This window comes from Scomber scombrus, chromosome 5, assembly GCF_963691925.1.
Source record: "Scomber scombrus chromosome 5, fScoSco1.1, whole genome shotgun sequence".
Classification (NCBI taxonomy): Eukaryota; Metazoa; Chordata; class Actinopteri; order Scombriformes; family Scombridae; genus Scomber; species Scomber scombrus.
In genome coordinates this window covers 3308563-3333697 of record NC_084974.1, presented here as the reverse complement: position 1 = coordinate 3333697, position 25135 = coordinate 3308563, and the positions used below count along the sequence as shown (strand labels likewise).

General features: G+C 41.1%; 1 protein-coding gene across 1 annotated transcript in view; it reads left to right on the top strand.

Annotated features, from left to right (window-relative positions):
- sgsm2 (small G protein signaling modulator 2) overlaps positions 1 to 22242 on the top strand; it is an 85429-nt gene extending 63187 nt beyond the window's left edge. Inside the window, 20 exon segments of the mRNA XM_062419166.1 lie at positions 1560 to 1708; positions 1856 to 1990; positions 3667 to 3791; positions 3931 to 3998; positions 4128 to 4291; positions 4860 to 4992; positions 5340 to 5477; positions 9163 to 9337; positions 10235 to 10299; positions 11857 to 12002; positions 15677 to 15805; positions 15886 to 16068; positions 16692 to 16940; positions 16942 to 17079; positions 17287 to 17411; positions 17791 to 17873; positions 18126 to 18235; positions 18475 to 18571; positions 20058 to 20225; positions 21576 to 22242. Of these exon segments, the coding sequence (XP_062275150.1) occupies positions 1560 to 1708; positions 1856 to 1990; positions 3667 to 3791; positions 3931 to 3998; positions 4128 to 4291; positions 4860 to 4992; positions 5340 to 5477; positions 9163 to 9337; positions 10235 to 10299; positions 11857 to 12002; positions 15677 to 15805; positions 15886 to 16068; positions 16692 to 16940; positions 16942 to 17079; positions 17287 to 17411; positions 17791 to 17873; positions 18126 to 18235; positions 18475 to 18571; positions 20058 to 20225; positions 21576 to 21664 (2669 nt within the window). The 3' untranslated portion in view covers positions 21665 to 22242.
- Positions 22243 to 25135: the final 2893 nt, after the last annotated feature.

The window sequence follows — 25135 nt, the reverse complement described above, 5'->3', positions numbered from 1 at the left end:
ATTGAATTTAAACAAGAAAAAAAACATATAGTACAGAACCATAGTTACACTGTAACCAGCAGTCAGCACACCATAAACATCACAGTGCATAATATACATGAATAAACTACAGTCTCCATTCCACTAATCTGTCATCAGCAGTTTATGTGTCATGTAGTGCTTGTTAGTGAGATATGAAAGGACTATTTCACTCAAAGCAGCACTTAACCCTTAAATGTAAGGTCCTCAGTTCTGCAACAACTCGCCATTTCTTTTAAAAAAATCTCTCACTAGGGAGAATATTGAACATCTCAGCTCTGTCACTGCTGTTATATGTTATATTACGGTGCAGCTGTATCTATGCCATACTTGGGAATCAAGACAGTTTAACCCTAAAGCAGTCATTTTCAACATTCTTTTATTTTTTAGATATTTCATATAGTCATTTTATTTCATTGTATTTACTGAAAATATGGTTGGAGTTCATATATAGTGTGCAGTTGGGGAACTTTCATCTTCCATCGTTTAAAATGAAAGACTTAAAAGTAGGTAAACCAGCACCATAGTTACTTCATATTTTTAAATCATACATTAACAATGAGAAGTGTTCAGTCTTTATGCAGGGGGGGGGGGGAAATGTTGTTAAAATGTGGTGATTTGGTTGGTGGGAAACTGTAGCATTCCTAGAAGACATCAGCTGGAAAAGGTGGTGAGCAGGGTGAGAGGGCTCAGAGGTGATTTTTTTTTTTTGCTCTTTTGATTGTGTGTTTGAGATACAGTGGTCCAACTGATGGGGGGGGGGGGTTACTTTGATATTTTTGAGCTGTCTCAGGAAAAACAGTCTTTCCTGGTTCTTTTTGGTAATGTGGTCTATACCAATATTCCATTTGAGTGTTTTGCTTATGTGTGTGCTCTAAGACATTTGAATGAGTCAGTGATGGTTATGAGTTTTCCTGAGACAGTTATGGGGGTTTGAGTTGGAGGATGTTATCAAAGCACCAAGTGAGCACTTAGGACCACCTGCTCATAGTATCAGTCTTTGTTGTTGTTGGTTATAAGTCCAGTTTTGTTTGTATCATCTGAGCTGAGGTCTCTCTGTAGAGAGAGAGAGAAGAGTCAGGGTGAGAGAACACAACCAGTGGAGGCACCTGTGCTGAGGGTCAGAGGTTGTGATGTTGAGAAGATTATGGTTGGCTAGAAACTGTTCAAATCTCTCAAAGATTCACTGAATTTGTCAGAGGTCAGTATCAGTGTCAGGTGTAGGGTAAGTTTCATTTTTGTTACTGGTTGTCACCTTTTAGTTTTTTCTAAATAGTTCTTGTGTTATTAGATGAAGTGTGAAACCCACTCATTTAGCACAAAATGATAGCTGAATAAGTAACACACACATATATAAACACATTGTAAAGCATCTCTTAATTGATTAAGTAAGATCTTTTTAAATACAGTCTGTACATTTTTAAATAATCAAATATTAAATTCATGCTAAGTTACTTTTAACCTCAAGAAGGGATTTATATAGGAATTACACTCATTAAATGTCTGGGTAATGGCTGTGATTATATGTGCTGTATTCTCAGTGGGGCCCTGTGCTCTGGAGTACACCAAGCTGAAGACATCAGATCATTTCTGGACAGACCCATCAGCCAACGAGCTGGTTCAGCGCCACCGTATCCACGGGGCCCACAGGGGCCATGATGTGTCAGCTGGCCGCCGGCCTGCTCTGGGGGTAAGTGTGGAGACTGTTTTACAGTAGATCTGCTGCTTCTGTGCTCAGGGGGTTTTGAGGTATCATGGTGGGTGGTTATGATGTGTGGCATAGGAAGTGTTGTAAAAGTTGTGAATTGTAGAATTTGTCTGTAAAACTCTTTTACAGATCCACAAAAGGCAATCGAGCAGCAACATGTCAGACGACAGGTTTGCTGCATCAGCCAGGGAGTATGTGGAGTCTCTTCATCAAAACTCCAGAACACACCTTCTCTACGGGAAAAACAACGTCCTGGTGCAACCGGTATGACTTCACATCCACACTCTGTTCTGTCAGATTCGGATGCAAATACCTGGAATATATGTGCTACATATGAGGCTTTTGTGAAAATGGTGGTCACCCAAAGTAAATACATTTACATACATTTTTTTTTTTCTCTCTCCATTACCTTTAATGTTATGTAATCATGGAGATAAAAGCCTTTACAACAATAAATCACTTGTCTATACAAGGGCACTTTGCAGTATGTGTGTACAACCATAATCAAATACTGTGTAGTGCATACCAGTGGTTTATTTACGTGGGAGCCAGATAGGCTTAGCTCCACTGAAAGAGAGCTGAGCCCCATTGGAAACAACAGTTCCAGTTTGGTAGCATCTTGAAACAAGACTAGGTCAAACCCCAGTACACGTACCCATGCATGAATACAGCAGGTCATTTTCCGGAGAATTCACAGTAAGCGTGTGGGCATGTTAATGATGTTTCTATCCTGCGGCTGGCTCTGGATAAACACAGCGGGCCTGAACACTCTGCTGTGACGTTAGACTTAATGGAAGAGAGGATTTCTCAGTTTCTGGTTTAAGCTTAAAACCACTGAATTACAACCACAGCATACTTTTTGCATCATGTCCTGCCACCTGCACCCCTCACCTAAAACAGACGGAGTATTTCCAGTACAGAACACATCACGGACAATCTCCTGTTGTGTGCTACATGGGTAAAAGTCACATTTCTGACTTTTAAAAACACTGCAAAAACTACAAGTACACAAAAAAACTTTGTTACAGTAACGAGATTAACATATTTCATTACTTCCACCCCTGACTGTTATTAAATGAGACATAACACAGTTACTCCGTGTGCTCTTAGCCTAACTTTTTTCCGGAAAGTTTATTCTGATGTAACAGGTCATCATGTACCACTCTGGAGGCCCTGAACCACTCAGGGATGGGAAGGAAATCCAACTTGGAAGCCTACATACATGCAGCACTTTGCACCCACTCAGCTTGTACATAGATAAATAAAATGATAATTATTTTCATCTATTATTGTACTGCACACAGACACAGTATTTTGTATGTGTGATCGTTGAAATGAAAACCTGTAACATGCTCTACGCTGCCAAGTAGCTTCAGTATGTTTGGCCTTGGGAATGTATAATGAGCACACATTTGCCTCCCACAATGCTCAGCCTTTGACAGAGCCAGGCTAACACACATGGCTAAGTGCACTCAGAGATGAATACAGAACTGACTGCATGCTATACATGCTAAATGTTACTGTATTCGATTCTACTCTGCCTCTTACAACATAACATACAATCTATCAATCACTATTAGCATACAGATTACATTCTCACCACCACTTAGCCTGTGTGAATAGGACATACTTATATTAGATTATAGTTTGTTGCAGTGAAAGGCTCTGAAAACCCATTTCCTAATTACCTAATTTGCTTTGACTGTCAATCACATAATCGAACCACATCCAAATATTCCTGATAACATTTGAGTGTTAAATTAATAATTTCTTATAAATAGTGGCTAAAATATTAGCGTTATGTTAAAGATATTTCTGCTTATTGTGACAAACCCACAGAGATTATTTTTCTCCTCTCTGTATCTCACTCTGAACTCCTCCACACCTTCAAACCTTCAAGTCTCACATCATGTCCCTCCTCTCTTCTCCTCCAACGGTAGAAGAAAGACATGGAGGTGTTGCGGGGCTACTTGTCACTCCACCAGGCTGGGGACAACCTCACCCTCAAGTGGACGCCCAACCAGCTCATCAACGGCACACTGGGAGACTGCGACCTGGAAAAGAGGTAGCTAACACACACATTCAGATTGGTATTAGAAATCCAATGTGTAAAAAAGACGGTTACTCCTTGTGGTGAAAAATGTACTTTAAAGCTTCGTGTTGTCTCGTTTTACCGCCCTAACAAACATTTCTCTCTCTGTTAGTATCTACTGGGACTATGCACTGACTGTTCCTCTACGCCAGATAGTCTGCATCCACTGTCACCAAAGGCGTGAGTATACTGCTGCTATGTTTACTGAGTGCTACTAAGTTACATTAGCCAATACACTTTTAAAATCTACAACCTCTTCTCTTTTATCCACTTTCTTTTCGGATCTCATCCTCGCCTTACGTATTCCAGCCGATTGTGGTGGTACACTGGTTCTGGTCAGTCAGGACGGGATTCAGCGGCCGCCCCTCCACTTCCCCCCTGGTGGTCACCTCCTGGCCTTCCTCTCCTGTTTGGAAACCGGCCTCCTACCACGGGGTCAGCTTGAACCCCCTCTCTGGTCCCAGAAAGGCAAGGTGTGTCATCTTGTTAGAGCTCTATTCACACGTAAACATAGTGCTACATTTAAACAAATTATTTCCTTTAAGCAGAAGAGGTTAGTAGTGTAGACTAGCCACATGTCTTCTAAAATGTCCTAAAAAATTGTCCACACCATAACATTTTAATATAAGTCTACAGTTCTTATAGATGCCTATTTTCCTTGGGGATACATGTAGCTTTGTAATTATCATATAATGAATAGGATTTTGTAGTAATCTCTGACTTCAGACCGGGGTTTTTTTTTTTGTGAGTAGCGCAATCGTTTTCCTCTGCCTTAAAATAGCAACACGCCACCAATGCGCCTGACCACACCAACACGCCTATGGGCGCACACACCGGTGCAAGTGCATTTTCTACTTAGACAAAATGACAAATGTGTTGGTCTGAAACTAACATAGGCGCCCGCCATCCTCTGTGCGCTGACCGCAAGATGGGGCCTTTTATCTTTAATATTAGATTTATATTTCAGTGACAGATTTCTTATAAAACACAAAGCTTTTTTTTTTTAAAGTTCAGGTTGATAGTTCTGTGTGTGTCCTGCAGGGAAAAGTGTTCCCTAAACTTAGGAAAAGGGGCAGTGCTGCCCGGCTCATCGACCAGGACAGGAATGGTGAGGAGCAGACAGCTGCTGACTACGTGTTTCGCATCGTTTACCCTGGATACCGATATGACGCCAGTAAGTAACACCTTCACACTGTCATTCACACACACACACACACACACACACACACACACACACACACACACACACACACACACACATACACACACACACACACACACACTGGTACAGTTAATATTCCCAAAGCTGTAGCAGCAGTTTCATCTTCCTTTTTTCCACTACAACTCATCTCTGTGATTGCTCTTTCTTTTTGAGTAATAAGTTTACCTGTTTAAATGTTTCTTCCAATGATTTGTTTACACAGTATGGGTATAGTGTGCTGTCTCTCCCACAATGCTCTTTCCGAGGCCTGTAGGGCACCACTGTTCTAACTGTTTTCTCTGTTGTCCCACTGGTGCAAGCAGTCACCATAAACTACCACCACACCACGGGCAGCCGCGCTCCGTCGCTGGATGATGACGAGGAAGAGGAAGATAGGCTCCATGCAATGATCTCAATGATCTGCTCGCGGAACCTCACAGACCCTAATGTCATGAAAGGTTTTTATCACCTTAACACACCCACCCAACCCCACCGCCCCCCCTTCCCCCCCACTCCTGAGACTTCACTCCAGCTTCAGATGTCTTTCCCCCTGCCTCCCACCCCATCACGCCCTCTCACGCCCCTCTCCTCTCCCTCCTCCCCGACTCCACCTCCCCCAGCTTCGTCTGCCTGTGTGTGCTGCCTGAGGCCGAGCCCAACAGTGTGGAGTAGGCTGGGGTTGGCTGTGTGAACAGAGACATAAGAAAGTTTAGGCTGATGAAAGCAAAACTAAAAAGCGAAATTATGATTATTTTGCAAATGAAGAAATGCTAAAAGAAGCAATACAAAAACAATTCATAAATTATGAGCACATCAAATCTGAGACAGTAGGGGGCCTATAGAGATGAACCAATGAAACCACCACTCAGTCAAATGAAAGCCTCGACACTGCAGGGTTTAACGTTAAAGTTTTTATTTTCTTTTGATGAAATTATGGAAGACTCCCTAGACCGATGGCATATATATTTTTAGACTAATTTCTTCTACTTCAAATTTCCTGATTTCCCTCTTTAGTGTTTCTCATTCTCATGTGTTAATGGCAGTGAAAAATGACAATATCCACTTATTCCTCTATTTGACAGTGCTCACACAATCCTGTTTGTTTCACGCATCACACCACTAGCCTACTCAGTTCTCCATTGGCTAACTTCGCATGCCAATATTCTCTGATGCGTGCAAGAGGAGGGGGCTAAGCTGTGTGCCAGAGAACTAGAACATCATTTATAAAAGCTAAGTTGTTTTACGGCACAAATGGAGATGCTTTGGAGCACAAAAGGAAAACATTTGCTGTTCTGTAAGAGATTCTGGTGGCTGTTATGTGGAGCAGAAGATGTATAGACAAAAATAGTAGTATGTTCATCCTCTGCAGTTTTGTGTGAAGAACAGGATGTAATATTGTTTCAAAGGAAATATGGTTTAGATTTCAGCCCCGACTAACCATTAGCATGAAGTATAACAGATGTTAATCAGAATCAGAATCAGAATCAATTTTATTGTCGCTCAGCATACAAGGAAGCGAGATGCCATTCTCAAACCAATCAGTCATTTCCACATAAAGACAAGGGACATATTTACAACATAAAAACATAGAATCATAAAAAAGAGCAGCCTTTAAAATAAAGTGCTAATGTGTTTATGGAGGACAGGTAGTGCTAAGTATTAAAGTGCTGGTGCATTTGTGACCAGATGTATCATCATCTCAGAGTGTTGGGATGGCAGCATACGGAGGGTGTTCAGAGTTCTGATAGCTTTTTGTTAAATTTGTTATATCTATCACCTTTTATAACAAGAAGCAGAAGTCCTGCTTGTGATGTTACGACCCATCTTTCCATTTGTTTTGTTTGGTGTCAGGGGTAAAGCAATCTATACATTTCACTCAATGCCCTCCATAACTCAGCTGACACATAGTAGTCATGTAAAGATGGAGTATTGAGAAAGAAAGGGGAAATCACACACCATCTTGATTCAACAGTTAAAAGTAGCCTGTCAATAAGCAGCCAGATGAGTCCTTTTTATTTCAGGATAATCTCCAGAGCCAAATGAAACACAGCCAATGGTGGACTCTCTCTCTTCATAGCATTTAATTAACAATAAAATACATTTCAGCTCTCTTGTTGGCTAAATCTGCAATATATGTTCCCCTTTTGATGTGACATAAACGAGCCCCTGGACATTTGAATCTGCCACAATGACATCCTGTCTTTAGAAAATGGTGGCTTTGTCACAGATATTGTCAGACATCCATTTAATTCCACAGCAGCCGCTGATACACTCCCCTACACCCTTTCTTCTTCATTTCACTCTCTCTGTCTCCTCTCTTTCTTCCCACTGCTCAGAGACACAGTTTAATCCACTTGCTTGGCAGGGATCCTTTACGCAAGCCTGTGAAACGCACACTGGAAACACACAAACCCTTGTTTAATAGAAAGCTGCCAAACACAGTGACTGCACACGTCTATCACCTGCTGTCATCACAGACTCAAACTTCTCCAGGTCTCCTCGTCTAGGTCAAGGTCTTTTTGGCTGCTTTGCATTGTGGGATTTGTAGTGCTGCCTGCCGTAGCGTTATCAGAGGGTACAGCTGTTGAAGCATGCACTCAGCACTGTTGGGTTTACTCGGCCACAAATCACTTTGATAATTTGCTTGGTTTTTTGCACTCCATTAATTTGACTTAATTCTGTTTCCTTCTTTTTCTCCTATCATTTCTCACTTGCAACATGCTTGATGATTATGCATGGGAAATATGCACCCGTTTCATTGTTTTTTTGTTTCTTTTCTTTTTTTTTAAAGAACGACTATGTGTTTCTGCGTATTTGTGATGGAAAATCCCCTCCACTACTCCTCAGTCTCCTTTTTTTACGTTTTTGGTTTCTCTCTCTCTCTCTCTCTCTCTCTCTCTCTCTCTCTCTCTCTCTCTCTCTCTCTCTCTCTCTCTCTCTCTCTCTCTCTCTCTCTCTCTCTCTCTCTCTCTCTCTCTCTCTCTCTCTCCTCTCTCTCTCTCTCTCTCTCTCTCTCTCTCGCTCTCTCTCTCTCTCTCTCCATCTCTCTCTCTCTCTCTCCTCTGACATCCTCAGTTGTTTCTCCTCTGTTTGTGCAGTCGTTTGCTGCGATGCTGTTCACTGTAATTCTTCACTAAACCCGCCACCACCACCCCTCTCCCCTCCCCTCGCCCCCCCCCCTCCTCCACCCCTCTCATTACGGTCCTGTGGGGTTCCGCAGTAGTAGAGACGTGGAGTCCTTGTGTGAGCGGGGTTGCAGTACTGAGCCCAAAAACAGCTGTTGACAATGTTTAATCCTAAAGTAAAGAGGGGAGAGGCCAAATGTTGGTCTCGCTCCAAGCATTTTTTCTGTTTGTTTTTTTTTATTGGGGGGGGGGGGGTTCTTAATATTATTTGTTTTTGGGGTTATTGAACAACCAAAGCGCAGCTTCATATTTATGACAGGTCATCAGCTCCAACCTGAAGAATTAAGGTGAAGAGCATTTATTTAATGTTGAAGTTTTTTATGATTTTTTTCCTCCCCTTTGTTTGCCCTTTTTCTGGTGTCCATTTCTTTTTGTTCAGTCATTTCTTTTGGTGTCTTTTGTCTTGTTCTGGCTTTATGCATCCTGCATGGCCTGAGCATCAGCCTCGACCCCGCCCTCTCCTCTTCTCTCAACTTCCTTCACTTCCTTTCTTCTTCCTTTACTGCTTCCTCTTCTCTCCTGTTTGTCCAGAGTTACCTTCTGAGCTCTGCTTGTCTCTCTTCCTCCCCTCTGAATGAACTGAACCAGCATGGCCTCCCTGCATCCTCTTTGCCTGTCTCTCCCACAGCACCGTTCCTGCTTCCTAAACCACTCCCATCTCCCCTCCACTTTTGCTTTCCTCTCTACGCTTGTTTTTCCAGCTTTCACATGTAACATGAGTGTAAAACTTCCATCCATTTATTCATCTCTTGATGTTATGAATGACGAGGAAAGATACATGGAGAGATGTATTTATGGTTGAGCTGAGGGACCTGTGTCATAATATGTAAGACATGAAACATAGTCAGTCTGAAGTGGATTTTTAAAAGAATGTAGTACTTTAAAATACAGCAGCGTCCATTTTGTCTCAGAGCACTGAGACCTCTCTGTCTTCTCACTGTCATTCTCTCTGGTCTAGACCACGGGGAGATGATGGAGATGCAGGGTTTTGGAGGCAGCCCGTCGTCGTGGCAACAGACCGAAATAACCACTCACGAGTCCCTGTGCCAGTCCTGCTCCACAGCTGGTAGCAACGTGTCGTTTGACTACCCGGCTGGCTGCACCTGCATACACGACCCATCAGACATTCACACGTACGCTCTTCATAGCTAACTGTTACCATATGCAACAAAGTTTAGCAATAATAAGAAAAAGAACTTGTGAAGACATTTTGGAAAGCCAGCTGCACTGATGTGAAACTAGTCCACATACTGAACCGTGTTGTTATACGTAATATCATTTATTCAAATCAAAACTAATCCAGAGGAATTGTATTGCTGGCAGAATGTGAGATTTTACAATGCATCAAATCTTTACTGACAGCATTAAAAATCTAACTCACATTGAGTTTGATATGATTCAGTTCAAGTCCAAAGAAACAAAGCTAGTTTCTTCCAAATAACCCAGTGCTACAGTAGCTACAATCTTGTTAACTGAGCTGAAATAAGAATAAAACGGATCAAATCAAATCATTAACTGCAGATCAATACTACATTACTACTTAGAGAGGCCTGTCTTCTTAATATTACTGATCAAGACTGTAGATTGTGGACAATTTTATTTTTTATAGTTTGTATAGAATGAGAAGGGGGGGGGGTGCTGATGTTAGGGACTTGGATTCATGAGTAAAAATCTTGTCTACAACGCAGGCTTCCACAGGTGACTATAACAGGCCAAGAATCCTGAATATCACTCATAAAGAAACCCAAACATACTTCATTTCATATGTTAACAGAATGTCACCAAGACACTCAGTAGAAGAAGTAAAATGAACAGTTTAGACTTTTTTCTGGCTTAAATTATTAACTTTAAAAATGGAATTCAGTGAAGTCAGAGAGCAGCTGGTTTACCATCTGTCTTAGAAACTGTAGTTTAACTTCCAGTCATGGTTGTGATTTTTTTCATTAAAAACAAATGTTAAATATAAATCAGACGGAAACTGCACTGACATGTTCTGGGTGATAAAGGCAGAATTCTTTTCTTTCCACCAGTGTTCCTCTTAAGATGCTCTGCCAGAACATGAAGAGGCAGATAGTCTCCAGGGCCTTTTATGGATGTAAGTATATCACTCTACTGCTGCACAGTGATCATGCATTCATTGCTGGATTTTTCCCCCTGAATAATCAAATTAAATGTTAGATGAATTGTGATGTACACATATTAACCAGTGCCTAAACCCTCTCTGAGCCCTGTATAGAAGCCATTTAGTCAAGTTTTTATTTTAATGTGTCACCTTTGCTATAAGTGTACAGTGACAGTTTTATGCAAACACTATAATATGATGCAAGGTATCATATTATTAAATGATTTATAATCTATTTAGAAAACAGCCATCTAATAATAACGATGTGCTTGCTGTTAATATCTTTTCAATTTGCTCTCCACAGACTCAATGCACTGTGTCTGTAATTAAACAGGATGCTTTATGTGGAACACAATATATTAATTATAATATACACAGATATTAACCTCTGCCTGCATCGTGCAGAGTATTGTCCCAGAGAAACCAGGAGCAACACTGTACTGCTGATTTCCAGCCAAGTGCACTACTGATTTTAAAATCAATTGAAGTGTTTAAAAAATACAATTATTAAAAAAATGCAGGAGCAGCTGCTTCTGGATAAAGTCATATGTTTGTAAACTGTAATTAAATCCCTCTTAAATGTGTATGAATTAGATACATGATGAAAACAAACGGGGGGCGCATATTCAAAATCCTCTCTTAAATATAAGATATTCCTTTATTAGTCCCACAGTGGAGAAATGTATAACATTTAATATGCCACACTTACATATAAAACATAAGGAACAACAACAAAATCTGACAGACTGATACTGTCAAATTATTGTAGGATGTTAGATATTTACAGAACCTCCACCTTCTGTCCACTTACAGCTTCCCCTTCAATCTATCCATGATTATCAATAGAGAACAGATCAATGAACACGCAGGGCATCTATCGCAAAGTAAAAGCACAACACATGATTAACCAGTCGGTTCATCTTAATATAAATAACAATAATAATATAATTAAATAATAATGAGAAATAATAATAATAGTAAGTATCTGTCTTTCTTCTCCTACTCAGTCCAGACTTAACCTCACAGGAAGACAAAGCTGAGGGTCTCTGGTGGAGTAGTACATAATGGCAGCTAAGCAACAGAACCATAACATTTAATTTTTAAACTTGAATATAACGTTAAGCAATTAAATAAAACACAAGGTCCAAACAATATTCTACTACAATACTAATGCTAAATAATACAATCATGTTTCAACATTATCAGGCAAATGTCCAACATGACTGAGACTTCCTCATCTGTGTCTGTAAATAGTGACTTATATTGATTTGATTCATGCCCATAGGTAGAACATCTTCTTAGCTTTAATACATAATGTGTGGAGGAGGAAGCCCGGATAATGTAAGTCTTGACTATACGCAGTAGAATTACTCTTAATTCAAAGTTAATGGTAATGGTAATAACATAATAAGGGGGTATATTCTTTCATCCATTTTCATCTACACACACAGCAGTGAAAACATACACATTTCAGCTTTACTGATGCCTGGTCTCAGCTGTGTGTCTGTCTGTGTCTCACCCGTCCATCAGGGCTGGCCTACTGTCGACACCTGTCCACCGTGCGGACTCACCTGTCAGCTCTGGTCAACCACAACATCGTCCCTCCAGACAGACCCTGCGAGGCGTCCGGAGGCCTCAGCAAAGAGGTGTGGAGCAAGTACCAGAAAGACTGCAAGGTGGGTACAGATCAGAGAGGTTTGCGCATCGGACGTTAAATATATGATCGTGATCGACCTCTGTCAGTAAGCAGCAGGAATTACAACAACATAACAAGAGTCTCAATCATCTCCCAGCGCCTCCTGACACCCTGCTCCTCCTCCACGCCTTCACCTGCACGCTACTGAATGTAACAGCCATCAGTCTCAGCAACTTGCCAAGTCATCAGTGAGTCATTGATATCGACCAACAACCCAATCAACCCCTCAAAAATCAATCAGAGTCATTTTTTACTGCGTGGGGGGCTGCCAGTCTTGTAATATTTTATAAAGTGAGATAAGCTGATGCAGCCGGCTGAGCAAAGATTTGTGCCCTGCTTTAAATCTTTGTGACATAACACCGTGTGAATTAATACCGTAGCTCATATGGAAGTTTTGGTAAACAGATACGAAGATGAAGCGTCCACTGTGTGAAGAGACGTGAGGCTCTCTTAAAGAGGAATGAAAGAGCTGGAAATCTGATTCCAACGCATGTTGTTCAGCTGTGCAGGTTGAGGCTGTGTGTGCAGACTGACATCAGCCTGCTGTTGATGTAAGCAACAGTGTATGTGTATATGCAGTTGGTCAATTTGAAATATGGCAACATCAAAAGGAATCAGTGTTTGCAGCCCACAGCGCCTCCAGTCCCATAACATGACCTCTTATTTTTTGAACATAATAGAAGTGTACAGAGCAGCTATCAGACCTACTTACTCTGTAAATAGATGCAAGACCCTACCAGGACCCAGCTGGACTGAAGGCATCCTCTGCCTTTACAGAACAAAAGATGAAGCTGCTCTATTTGGTATATTTTAGGGCTCCAGGATTGTGTTATCTACACTGGGTTATGTGTCTTTATGTCTTGGTCCACTTTTAAAAGACCAAGACTGATGATGTTCAACCACAGACATTATGTTGTCAGGTTATCACATACATAAAGATACACGAATGAATCACTATCTGTATTTTTATATTATCTGGTGAAACCCGGTAGTGTGTGGAGTTAGAAGGCAGGGATGCAAGAATCTAATACATGTCTGGTACAATTGGAGCTGCTGATACTACAGTGTTACTGATGACTTGCAAGTCCTCCACAAATGACCAATAATCTGGACAGTTTAGCTTTGGAAAAAGCAGAGAAGGAGTGATGCATGAACTGGTGGTTTGAACCAACACACTGTGATCTGTTAGTGACCGATCTTTCTATTGCTTTCTATGGCCAATACTATTGTTTAATTATGTGCAGCTTAGTATTAGCTTTAAATGTCTCTCAGTGAGGACTTCAACAATTAACATGGTTTATGTTCAGCCCATTAAATGGCAAAAAGATCCGATGTGGGAGTCCATGTTGTACTCAAATGTCTTAAATTTAGTTTTTGATATTCAAGGTCTAAATATGTGTTAAAATGTGTGGAATTGTAGGAGTTAAGGCTTTAAACAATGTATGTGTGTGTCAGGTAGTTGGATTTTTACACAAACACAATTTGCTCACTCTTCAACGACTCTTGTGTATTCAGTTTGCACAACATAGTTTAACTCTCCCCATCAAATGAATTAGTCTTTTATCAGAGGTGAGGAAAGAACAAGACATAGGCTCACAGGAATGCCGGCAACTCCTGCTGTGATAGCAAAGTTAGAAGTTTGTGTACACACCTGTTAGCTTTACTGCTGAAATCATAGCTCCACTATCAGCTGGCATCCTCCAAAGGGACAAGTAGAAATCCAAATTGTTGCTGCTGCTTTGATTCTGTCTCTCTGTGGCCTCTCTAGGCCTGCTTGTGATTTGTTTCATGAATGTTTCTTGTTCTCACATCTCTTCTTGGAAAAGAGATTTTATGATTTTAATATTTTATGTAAAGCTTTTATCTAAAACTGATGGTCTGATTGCCTTTCTCTAACACCCACACACCAACCAGACATACAACTTTACTTGTACAGGTTCATCTTTTTTTTCTTATCTACAATTATTCATGTAGTCGCTGCCTAAGAGCATAAATGAAAGCAGGCAGTATGAAGCTCACAACTCCACTGATTACTGTCAGACTTTCATTCAAAGTTCTCCACTATAACTTTAATTAAGATCGATGTGTTCTGATTCTACATTTACAATTAGAATTACATTTATATTATGATTTGATTAAAAAACGCAAACTTCTACAAAGTATGATTCCTACGTTATATATATTTCATAATCATGTGATTCCAACCAATCCAACTGTTTTTACAGCTTTATTTTTACAAGAGAGGATAAATAAACTCTCTGTGTGCTCTCTCCATCTGCTTTTTGTCTCTCTCTCAGAATCCTGCAGGTTTGCTACACTCACACTTTAATTCTCTCTGGAGCTTTAGCTACTGTTAGATTTAGCTTTAACCTCTGCTGTGGACTGATTTGTATCCATATACAACATTCACAGTACAACATTAAACACAAAACATGCTAGACTGCTTTATTTATATCTATTTATTATTATGGCAATTTGAAACATCCATTTATACATAATAAGTGAACCTGTGCCCAGGTTCTGATACTACAAGGATACAGAACCTACTTTGGACATATACTCACACTACAGATTTCATTTCGATTACACTGCAATAAGCCTTCCACCCAAGGGTGTCATCTCACTGATGTAATTGAATTTTGTCTGTCGGATCACAACTTTGCCAGAGAAGCCAGTTGCCAGTCCCCCCCAAAAAAACCTCGCCTTCCTAAAAGGGTAACTAACCTCAAATTTACCTTCTGACCACTGACATCAACCCTTTAATTTAACATATTTTAGACAACACATCAAGATCACGTTTAGCTCACTTTGTCTCTTTTATTAGCACTTACATTTTTTTCTTATTCATATATCAAATTCTCACAGCCGAACTGCACCAAATACACACACTTTCTTTTATTATCTCGGCAAGACCACCATGTCTTAGTTCTGTTCAAATCCTGCCAACAACGCCACATTTGTTGTGGAGATCTTGAGCTTGCTAATTCAGAAACACCAGGAACTTTGGATGTATTTAAGCCAAAAGATTTATCGACAACTTAATCGATTTAAGAGACGTGTATTCCTGACACAGTCAACTCTGCTGGATATCTCTCAGCATGCATAGTTAAACTTTCAGATAAGAATTTGCTGTTTAAACTTGACATAACTCATACGCCTCAGTTACCTCATCATGGAAGGTGTTTCTATTATTCTGTCCACCCATCATATATAGCACTTTATATCCTCCATTGACGTAGAACTGTATTAATTGTAAATCAGTGATCATGTATTGCTCCTCCAGTCTCCACCCGTCTCCACTCTCTCCTTCACTCTAATGAAAATTTAATGAGTTTCAGTGAAATGAAGTCTCATTACAGGGTGCAGTATGATACCATCGTAGCTATTAAAGCAGCCACTGTAATCACTCATCAGCTCCGACAAAGTAATCATTACTCATTTACACTCTATTCATATCTGTGTCCTTTATCTTCTGCACTCATCTGTGTCTTCCTCTGTATGGATCACAATCACTCTTTCTCTCCTTCCATTATTGATGCACTTCCTCATTCTCTTCTTCCTCTCACAACAGCAGACTTCTTCTTAATGTCTTCCTTCTTCTGCTGGTTTATGTTCATATTGTGTGTGTGTGTGTGTGTGTGTGTGTGTGTGTAGAACTATAAGGAGCTGGAGCTGCTGAGGCTGGTTTATTATGGCGGGGTGCAGCACGACATCAGGAAGGAGGTCTGGCCCTTTCTGCTGGGACACTACAAGTTTGGCATGGGCAAAAAGGATATGAGCCAGGTACCACATACACACACACACACACACTCTTGACTTGACCTGAAACCACTGTATGATATCTTTTTGTTCTTCCCTTGTAGATTGATGCAAAGATCAGTGAGCGCTACCAGCAGGTGATGCGGGAGTGGAAGGCCTGCGAGGTGATCGTCAAGCAGAGGGAGAAGGAGATGCAGTCGGCCATCTTTGCCAAGCTCTCATCTGGCAGCAGCATCGACAGTCATGTCCTGCGACTTGTCCACAGAGACTCCACACTCAGCAACGAGGTGAGGAAGCTCAGCACGATTTAATATCCGTCCAACATCCATCTGATAGAGAATATTTGTCATACTGATTTTGACTCAAAATTGACTAAATCCGGTGCTCTAATAAGTCCACACTGTGCTTTATAATTCTACATGCTTTCAGCAATGGGAACGCAGCCAATAACCAGCATTACATCAGTACAACTTCACAATCTTTGTACATCAAAGCCACTTTACTCACCATGGGGAGAACTACTCACCTTTTAAAACTGTTGTAAAATGTCTTGTGTGGTTCTGGAGCTTTGTCAGGTCTGAGAAAATAACCCTGTCATAGTGATGTCACTAAGGTTATCTTAGATTTAAATTACCACAATTTACACAAACTACAGTACTACTTGATAAAAGTAACTAATTACATTATAAAAATGACTGCCATTAAAAAGTAACTAGTTACATTACAACATTACTTTCTGAGAACAGTAACTGGTTAGAGTACTTTAGTGTTACTGTGTGATTCCTCATGTAGTTTTAGTCCAGACTTCATTTAAATATAATGACTGTACCATCATCACACAGCCAAGTCTGGACCATCATCTGTACATCCCACACCTTCATCACTGCCGTCACTGTACATCGTTTTTCAGGTGTTCATGTCAGTGGATGAGCCGGACGCTGGGAGCCAGGAGACCCCCAGCGGAGAGGACAGCACTCCCACCATGACCACCCTGGTCCCCCCTGCAGCCCTCCCCGCAGAGGAGCGCCCCCAGGTGGAGTTTGACTCCCCCGACTCGGGCCTGCCCTCCTCCAGAAACTACTCGGTAACCTCCGCTCATTCCCAGATCCTGTCCAGCATAGACGACGGTCAGAGCACAGAGGAGGAGGGGGGGGGTCGGGGAGGAGGGCAGGACTCTGGGTGTGCTGGGGGGTCGTCAGGACTCTCTGACCGAGGACAGACTGTGCAGTCAGCTGGACAAACTGGTGACCAATGGAGCAGCTGCTGAGGGGGTTTCACCTTCACTCTCCTCATATACGGTACATATGTGCATCAGTCTGTCATAAGAGGGGAAAAGATGAACTGAGGCGCCACATTATGAAAGCATCCGACATGCTAATGATATTACACTGTGGCTTCAATTATAAAGTTTGTGGTGGCAATGAAGAAAAGATAAAGGGTCCATTAGGGCCATCTAGAGAAAGAAAAACCTCACTGCTGTTAAAACTGATGTTTTCTCTGTGCAGATCGAGCTGCTGGACACAGTCGCCCTCAACCTCCACAGGATAGACAAAGACGTGCAGCGCTGCGACCGCAACTATAACTACTTCACCACAGCCAACCTGGAGAAGCTGCGCAACATCATGTGCAGGTAGACGAGAGCTGAGATGGTTTACTTGCTGAAATTAATGCATTAATGTACATTTAGCATTTTACTTCTGTAGCTGATCAAGATGGAGCTACCTTTAGCTTCTGTACTTATTAGATAGTAGTTTAATCTCAACTGATGTAGCGTATAGTAAAAGTTCATGTTTTATGTGTAAAATATTAATATTCAGAGTGAAAAAAACAGAAACTCTGAAGTAAAAGTCAAATATCTTAAAAATGTGGAAAAAATGAGTACAGTACTTGAATAAATATATTTTACATTCCAGAGTGCAACATGTACATCACGTCTGTATAGTTGGGTGTTGCTTGTTTGCTGTCTGGTGACTCTGGTTTGTCTCTGTGTGTCTTCCTCTGGACTGCAGCTATGTGTGGGAGCATTTAGAGATGGGCTACGTTCAGGGCATGTGTGACCTGCTCGCTCCGCTCATGGTCATCCTGGATGATGGTGAGAATGAAAAATTATCACATGCTTTATTTCTATGTGATTGTCCTTATTAATAGTAGAGAAGAAGTGAAGTTAAAAATCAAATCTGACAATGACATGAATGTAATTGGGCAGAGTTGAAGTTTCACTTTGTTCGAGGTGACAGAGACGAGCAGCAGCTTTACTTTGTTCACAACACTATCCTGGCTTCATGACCCTACATTCTCCCTTTGTGTGTGTGTGTGTGTGTGTGTGTCCGTGTGTATGACTCAGAGTGCCTGGCGTACAGCTGTTTCACTCAGCTAATGAAGAGGATGAGTCAGAACTTCCCTAATGGTGGAGCCATGGACACACACTTTGCCAACATGAGGTCACTGATTCAGGTGAGGGATAACTCTGTGTGTGTGTGTGTGTGTGTGTGTGTGTGTGTGTGTGTGTGTGTGTGTGTGTGTGTGTGTGTGTGTGTGTGTGTGTGTGTGTGTGTGTGTGTGTGTGTGTGTGTGTGTGTGTGTGTGTGTGTGTGTGTGTGTGTGTGTGTGTGTGTGTGTGTGTGTGTGTGTGTGTGTGTGTGTGTGTCAGCTGTACCTAAAGCACTAACTCTGTCTGTCACTCTTGATTTCAGATCCTGGACTCTGAGCTGTTTGAACTGATGCAGCAAAACGGAGATTACACTCACTTCTACTTCTGCTACCGCTGGTTCCTGCTGGACTTCAAGAGAGGTGAAATACACATCCTTGACTTTCTCTCTCACTGGCTCCTCTGCTTTAAAGCTGCATTAAAGATAAAGTTGACAGCAGGCTGAAAAGCAGAGTCTCACTGCCCTCTATAAAAGTTTCACCTCTGACCACAGCCAGCATCACTGGTGGGTGCTGTCAGTCTTGTTAGACCTGTAACCAATCATACAGTGATGTCATGGTGTCACAGTGTCCTGGGGTACCACTGTATGTCACTGCAGCAAGGTGAGGAGTTAAACCACTGGAGGTCAGCCAGAAGTAGATCTTCACAGCAACTGACTGAGTTTTAAAAATCACTTCAACAAAGCTTTAAATCACCAAATATGATAAGATGTGCGTATGGGATTAAAGTTCTTGTCCGATACAGCAGATACACTTCATGGTAGCAGTACGTCCAGCTTTGTCACGTGTTCTAACTAACAAAATAAGCAGTGTTCATGCATTTTAAATTAAGATAAAAATGAGCAGGATATGACCCCAGTAGTCTCAGTCAACATAATGTAAGGTCTACCATATATACCATAGTCTGCAGAGTCAGCAGAGGTGAAACATAGTATCATGATGTACTGATGCCTTTAAAGAACAGTACATGCTGTACCAAGTACTCATAATGTTCCACACCTGCCTTCTTTGAGAACTTTGACACACATCTCTCTGATGTAGCTCATGTTCCTCTCAGCTGCATCCTGTCTGAAATATCTAAAGCTGCTTTCACACATGCAGTCTATCCCTGAAGTGAATGTGTGCAGGTATCAATATGAAGGGAAATGTGTACCGCCAGTTTCCCACCTCAGTATTTAGTAACATCTCAGGCAAAATGCTGGTACAGCTGTGTTGTGAATGAAAGCAGTAACATTGCAGGGACAAGCATGTCGCAGTGAACCAATCACAAGACTCCGCTAATGACATATTTGAATCTGTGACTTGTTTACTGCGACTTTTGCGGGTGATTTGTCTCACAAACTTATTGAATATTAAATACATCACAAGAACATTGACACTGGACTGAAAGAGCTCCTCACCCGCCATGTTCCTGAGAATAATTAGAGGCATCTTCAGCTGTGTACAGGCAGCCTCACCACAGCTTCTTCTGTTTAGTTTTATAACAGTTAGTATCCATAAGTGTTGGATGAACGCCATCTGCTGGACTGACCCTAGCCACATCTACTCTGGCATTGTCATGGCATGTGTGAAAAGGCCCAAAATGGAAATGTTCCTGAATGTAGCTGCATATGTGAATACTGAAAATCACTAAACGGTGCCTGAAAGGTTATCCCAGTAATTTAATGGAAGCTATGTATGAAACGTTTTACTTGTTACATTCCTGCTTTACTTAAGCCTCTAAGGTCATGTCTCTACTGCCCATTTACATAAAACAGTCATTATACAGAATACAGGGTTCCTAAAAAGTGTGTGTGTGTGTGTGTGTGTGTGTGTGTGTGTGTGTGTGTGTGTGTGTGTGTGTGTGTAGAGCTCCTGTACGAGGATGTGTTTGCGGTGTGGGAGGTGATCTGGGTGGCTCCCAGGATTTCCTCACAGCATTTTGTCCTTTTCCTGGCCTTGGCACTGGTCACCGTTTACCGTGAGATCATCATGGACAACAACATGGACTTTACTGACATAATCAAGTTCTTTAATGGTGAGACACACACACAATCCATGTTCCTGAGTTTCTTTGTATTTCTCACTATACTGTCCTGACTGCTATCACTGATCAATTCGTTGTTGTGATCAGTGATGTAGTGTGTGTGATGATGTAATAACACTTCTGTGTGACACAAATCTACTAAACTGTTTCCTAGAAAGGAGCAGAGGGACATTTGGGTAAAGTCTTCTATCATATCACAACTCTGGAAAAGACAATACTTACACTACTCACCATAGTATGATCTAAGACAATATCTAGTCTCATATCACGATATCGATATAATATCAATATAATATCCATATATTGTAAGGTGTATGGGTATTCTTGTCTAATCCAGTGGATTCAATGTCTGATAATCAAGACACTCGTCTGATTGATACAAAAATCCAGTTTTTAACCCGCTTGTGTTTATGCCCAAGTTTTAGTTTATACTTTTAAAAGACCATTTTGCTGATTATCTGCAGTTTTTGCACATCATCAGCACATCATACTATACCACTGACTGACAAGTACTGAAAGAACTGTAATATATCTTATACTGTCCCTGCTGGTTTTCCATCATACTTTCATACTCATGTCAGTAATGATTGTAAAACCAGTCTTTTAATGTGGTAATAAAAAGGTCTTTAAAAGTCTGAAATGTAACTTGGTGAATCCTGCAGAAAACTCTGTTTGGATTTATGTTAAATGAGAAGGAGACAAATGGATCTTGACAAATGCACTGTGTAATAAATTGAAACATGTTGATCCACCAAAATGTTTCAATTTATTATACCAAAAATACATTTTACCAATTACTGGAAGCACCAATTTATTGGAAGCATGCATCATTACCATTATATATCTCACAGTAGCAGCCTCTCACTCTCCAGCATACAGATCTCTATAGTCTGAAGCTACTATATATCATTGTATGGATAACACAGTATATCATTATATGGATAATACTGTATATCATTATATGGATAATACTGTATATCAAGGAGATAGTACTGTATATCATCATATGGATGGTACTGTATATCATTATATGGATGGTACTGCATATATACTGTATACTGTACAGGAATACATAATCTACTTAAGTCAGCAAAGAAATGCATGACTATGATAAGAATCATTTAATAATGGTCTGATGAGCACTTTTTTTGAGGCACACTGACAACTTTGTGCTTCTGCTGTTTTCAGGTTGTTCTACTTGATTTCTGCTCCTTGTTTGATTGTATTTATCTGTGTGTACCTTTTCACCTGTTGATGCAGTTATGTGTAAACTGTAGTGTGCAGGTTTATCTGTCACTGTGAGGATCCTGCTGCATCTCTAACACTGTGTCTGATCCACAGAGATGGCCGAGCGTCACGATGTCCAGCACATCCTGAAGATAGCACGAGAGCTGGTGCATAAAGTTCAGTCTCTGATGGACAACAAGTGACCACAGAAGAAGAAGAGGAGGAATGGGAGGATGAAGAGGGAGAGAGTGTCCCACCCTACAGGACACTCAGCTCCTCCTCTCAACCCTCACAAAGTGTTTCTCGGCCTCCATCAAACCAGAGCAGGTCCAGGGGGTCCAGGTCTCCTCCCTGCCCAGACAAGGACTGTGGGAGCGGGGCAGGAGCGCTGCAGGGGCGGCCTGGCTCTGGAGCTCAGCCTCGATCTGTTTACATTTCCCGTCACATGGAATGCTGGTGTCCGTTCAAACATGTGGATATGTCTGCATGCTTGTCAGTTTGATCACACTGTGAACGCATTCTTGAGTCTCCCCAGTCCTCCAGAGCTTGTGTGCGTGCATGAAAACACACACATACACACACACACACACACACACACACACAACACAGCATTGGCTCTATCAATACTCCAGTTTTCTAGAGTCTCACCCCCTTTCCTCTACTCTCAAAGTGAACATGATGCCTGTCAGTGGAGGAGTACTACAGGAAGGCTGAAGCGTTCCAGTGGAGGCCACTAGAGTGCAGGATTTACACACTGCATAGTAAGAGGAGCAGAAGACGTTTTCACAAAGAAGTTTTCATTAGTGACCAAATGGACTGTGCCAACTACCTTTTCATGAGTGTTTTCTACAACAAGCATGTCTGTTTTTGGCCCTCAGGCCACGTTCTTTTATTTTTGTCCAAGAGTTCATTATCACACAAAGGTTGCCTTTATCAGTAACAGCCCAAGGTACTTTTCTTTTTGAGAGGGTCTCCTTCACGGTGCCTGTGAACGCCCACAGCTGTGTATGTGTGGGTGGGTGAGTGGGGGGCCGGAGGCGCCGCAGGAGGCCAAACTGTTGAGAAAGTCTGGATGAATTGCAGCCAACTTTTCTGTGCATGTTAGTCAGCGGTTGGACATGTTTAATCCTCGTTCAGAGACAGCAGGAGGAAAAACAGCAGCAGAGCACAACACTAGAGACAAAAGCACACACACTAAACACAAAACCACCACTGAGGACAGTGTTTTATTTCACTTAAATAACCTGATTACACACATATTAAACATGTTAGCCTTTTAAGTATTTTAACTGTTACTTATTCTGGTATTTTCAGAATGAATATATTAAAACTGGATTATTCTTAGTCAAAAATAAGTCAGTTGATTTAGTGTGTGGTAATGTGAACACAGCTTTAAAAAAAAAAAAAAAGTTTTAAAATCTGCAGAATATTTTCAGTTGTTTTTGTGGCTAGTTATTTCCACTGGTAGGGAATTTAAACTCCTGAAGTCAGTATTTTGTAAAATCCTGGCTGTGGCCTTGATCCACTTATCTTCTATTTTAGAGGACATGTAGCAGATAAACACAGTGTCCCTCACTGCTTCATGTCCTCTCATGTTTTAAAGGTGAACCTGTCTAGCTAATGAAGTATTATAGACCTTAAGGCTGGTTAGAAGAAAAGATTGAGGAAAAAAATGGGTGTTAGAAAATAAAAAATAACTTTGATTGATGATATTTACTTGTGTCTGAAGGTAGGATTTTCCTTTAAGTAAAAGGCTGGTGTTATTCTATAGTTTTCTTATTATCGACAAATTCCACGAAAGACCAAAAGCAACAATATTGAAGTCCATCTGTTAATACTTCCTGACTGGTTCCTGCAGAAGGCGTACATCTTTAAAGCTGCACTAATCAGTCTATTTTTATATAATGAATGAATTAACAGTGTGTAATGTGAGAGGAGCTGCTTGGACACATTACATCTGGCCCACAACGTTAGTCTCACACCTCTCATCAGTGTCTTTCTACCAGTAGTTTATAGCAAATGTTACTTGGACTATTTTCTGCATGTGATGAATCCACATTTGGTGCTTTAGTGAGTTATTTCTGGCAGCAGGATTGTGTGTGTGTGTGTGTGTGTGTGTGTGTGTGTGTGTGTGTGTGTGTGTGTGTGTGTGTAGGGTTCACTGATGTGTTTTAATAGTTTTTGGCACAGAAGAAGAACACATTCAGCAGGATGAATTCATGTTGGTTGTAGTCTTTTGATGGGCGGATTTGTTGGCAGTTAGAAAAATGTACTATATCACCTGCTCTATGCTTTAAATGAATCCCTGTTTTCACTTTGGAATAGGAGTTAAACATGCGCACTGATGTGAAGACTCATTCAAGACTATTAAACAGGAAAAGTGGCTGCAATTGTCCATGTAGAACCTGATTCTCCTACCGCCTGAAGTCCAGCCTCTGAAAATGAATCATGTGGACCGGGCTGGATGAAATAACAGATTGGGATAAAGCTGCGTTTAATGCCAAACTAAAGCCAGTGTTCAGTGAATCAGTATTAGGTTTCCTTTCTGCTCCACAGTAACAGCACAGAGTATATTCATGTTTGTATCTGAGGGGAATGGGGGAACATTTTTGATACTGTTTCCAATACCCCTTTTCAGTGTGACCCTTTATCTCCACCCTCCACGTCTCCCAAAAAATGTCCAATACGGCTGCATATGATTGGTCATCCAGCACGGACCTGCACCTGTGATTCAAGTGCCAAGAGTCTTCCCCAATCCTGAAGTGTACTGTAGTCATCGGGCTCTCTGATTCGCTACTTCGACCCCAGGAATGGGTGGTGGTGTGGATGTACGCGGACCTTCACTACAGCCTCTCCCCCCTCCCACCCTCCTGCCACGGTGACTGAGGCGGGTCGGCGGGGACACCAGGGCCTGTAGCAGAGCTTTTTCTTCCAATCAGGACATTGTGTACCAAAGCCTTGAAACAGCCCCCTCTGTGGCATGACGACAATGTGCAATTTCATACTGCATCTTGAAGACTGACTGTTTACTATGTGTGTAAAATATTTTTGAAAATCGTGATCTTGGATTCTTTAACTACTGTGCAATTTCTGTCGTTTGAGAAACCCAACAAAGTCTATATTGCTGTAAATATAAACCGAAAGCCCAATATTTATATGAAGACAGTCAGAACATATATATATATATATATACATACATATATATATAACTTATTTTGAGATCTATTTTTTATGTTGGTTTTAGCAGCACTAGTTGGAGGTGTGTACTGTGCAGAAATGCAGAATGTGTGCAGCAGACTATGTTACACGTTGACTGTTAAGTGTTCTTTCTCAATGTTGTGCACTGACTTCAAGATTTCTATTTATTTAGAGAGCCAATGATTGCATTGCTGAATATGTATTGGTAAGGATGTATCATTTGCCTTGAATGTAATGTATTATTAAACAAGAGGTTGTTCATTAGCGTGCTGCTCTCTTTGCTTTCAGACTTTTGATGCGACAGAGAGGAAGATGTTCCACAGCTTTCACTTCATCATATGATTGAAACTAAGGAGTTCCTCAATGTTTAAGAGAGTTTTTCTATTGAGTTTCTCAACTCAACCCAGACCTAAACTTAGTTATAAATCTGGATGGCAGATTCATGTCCTGGACCTGCTATCCTCCCATCCGGGTCC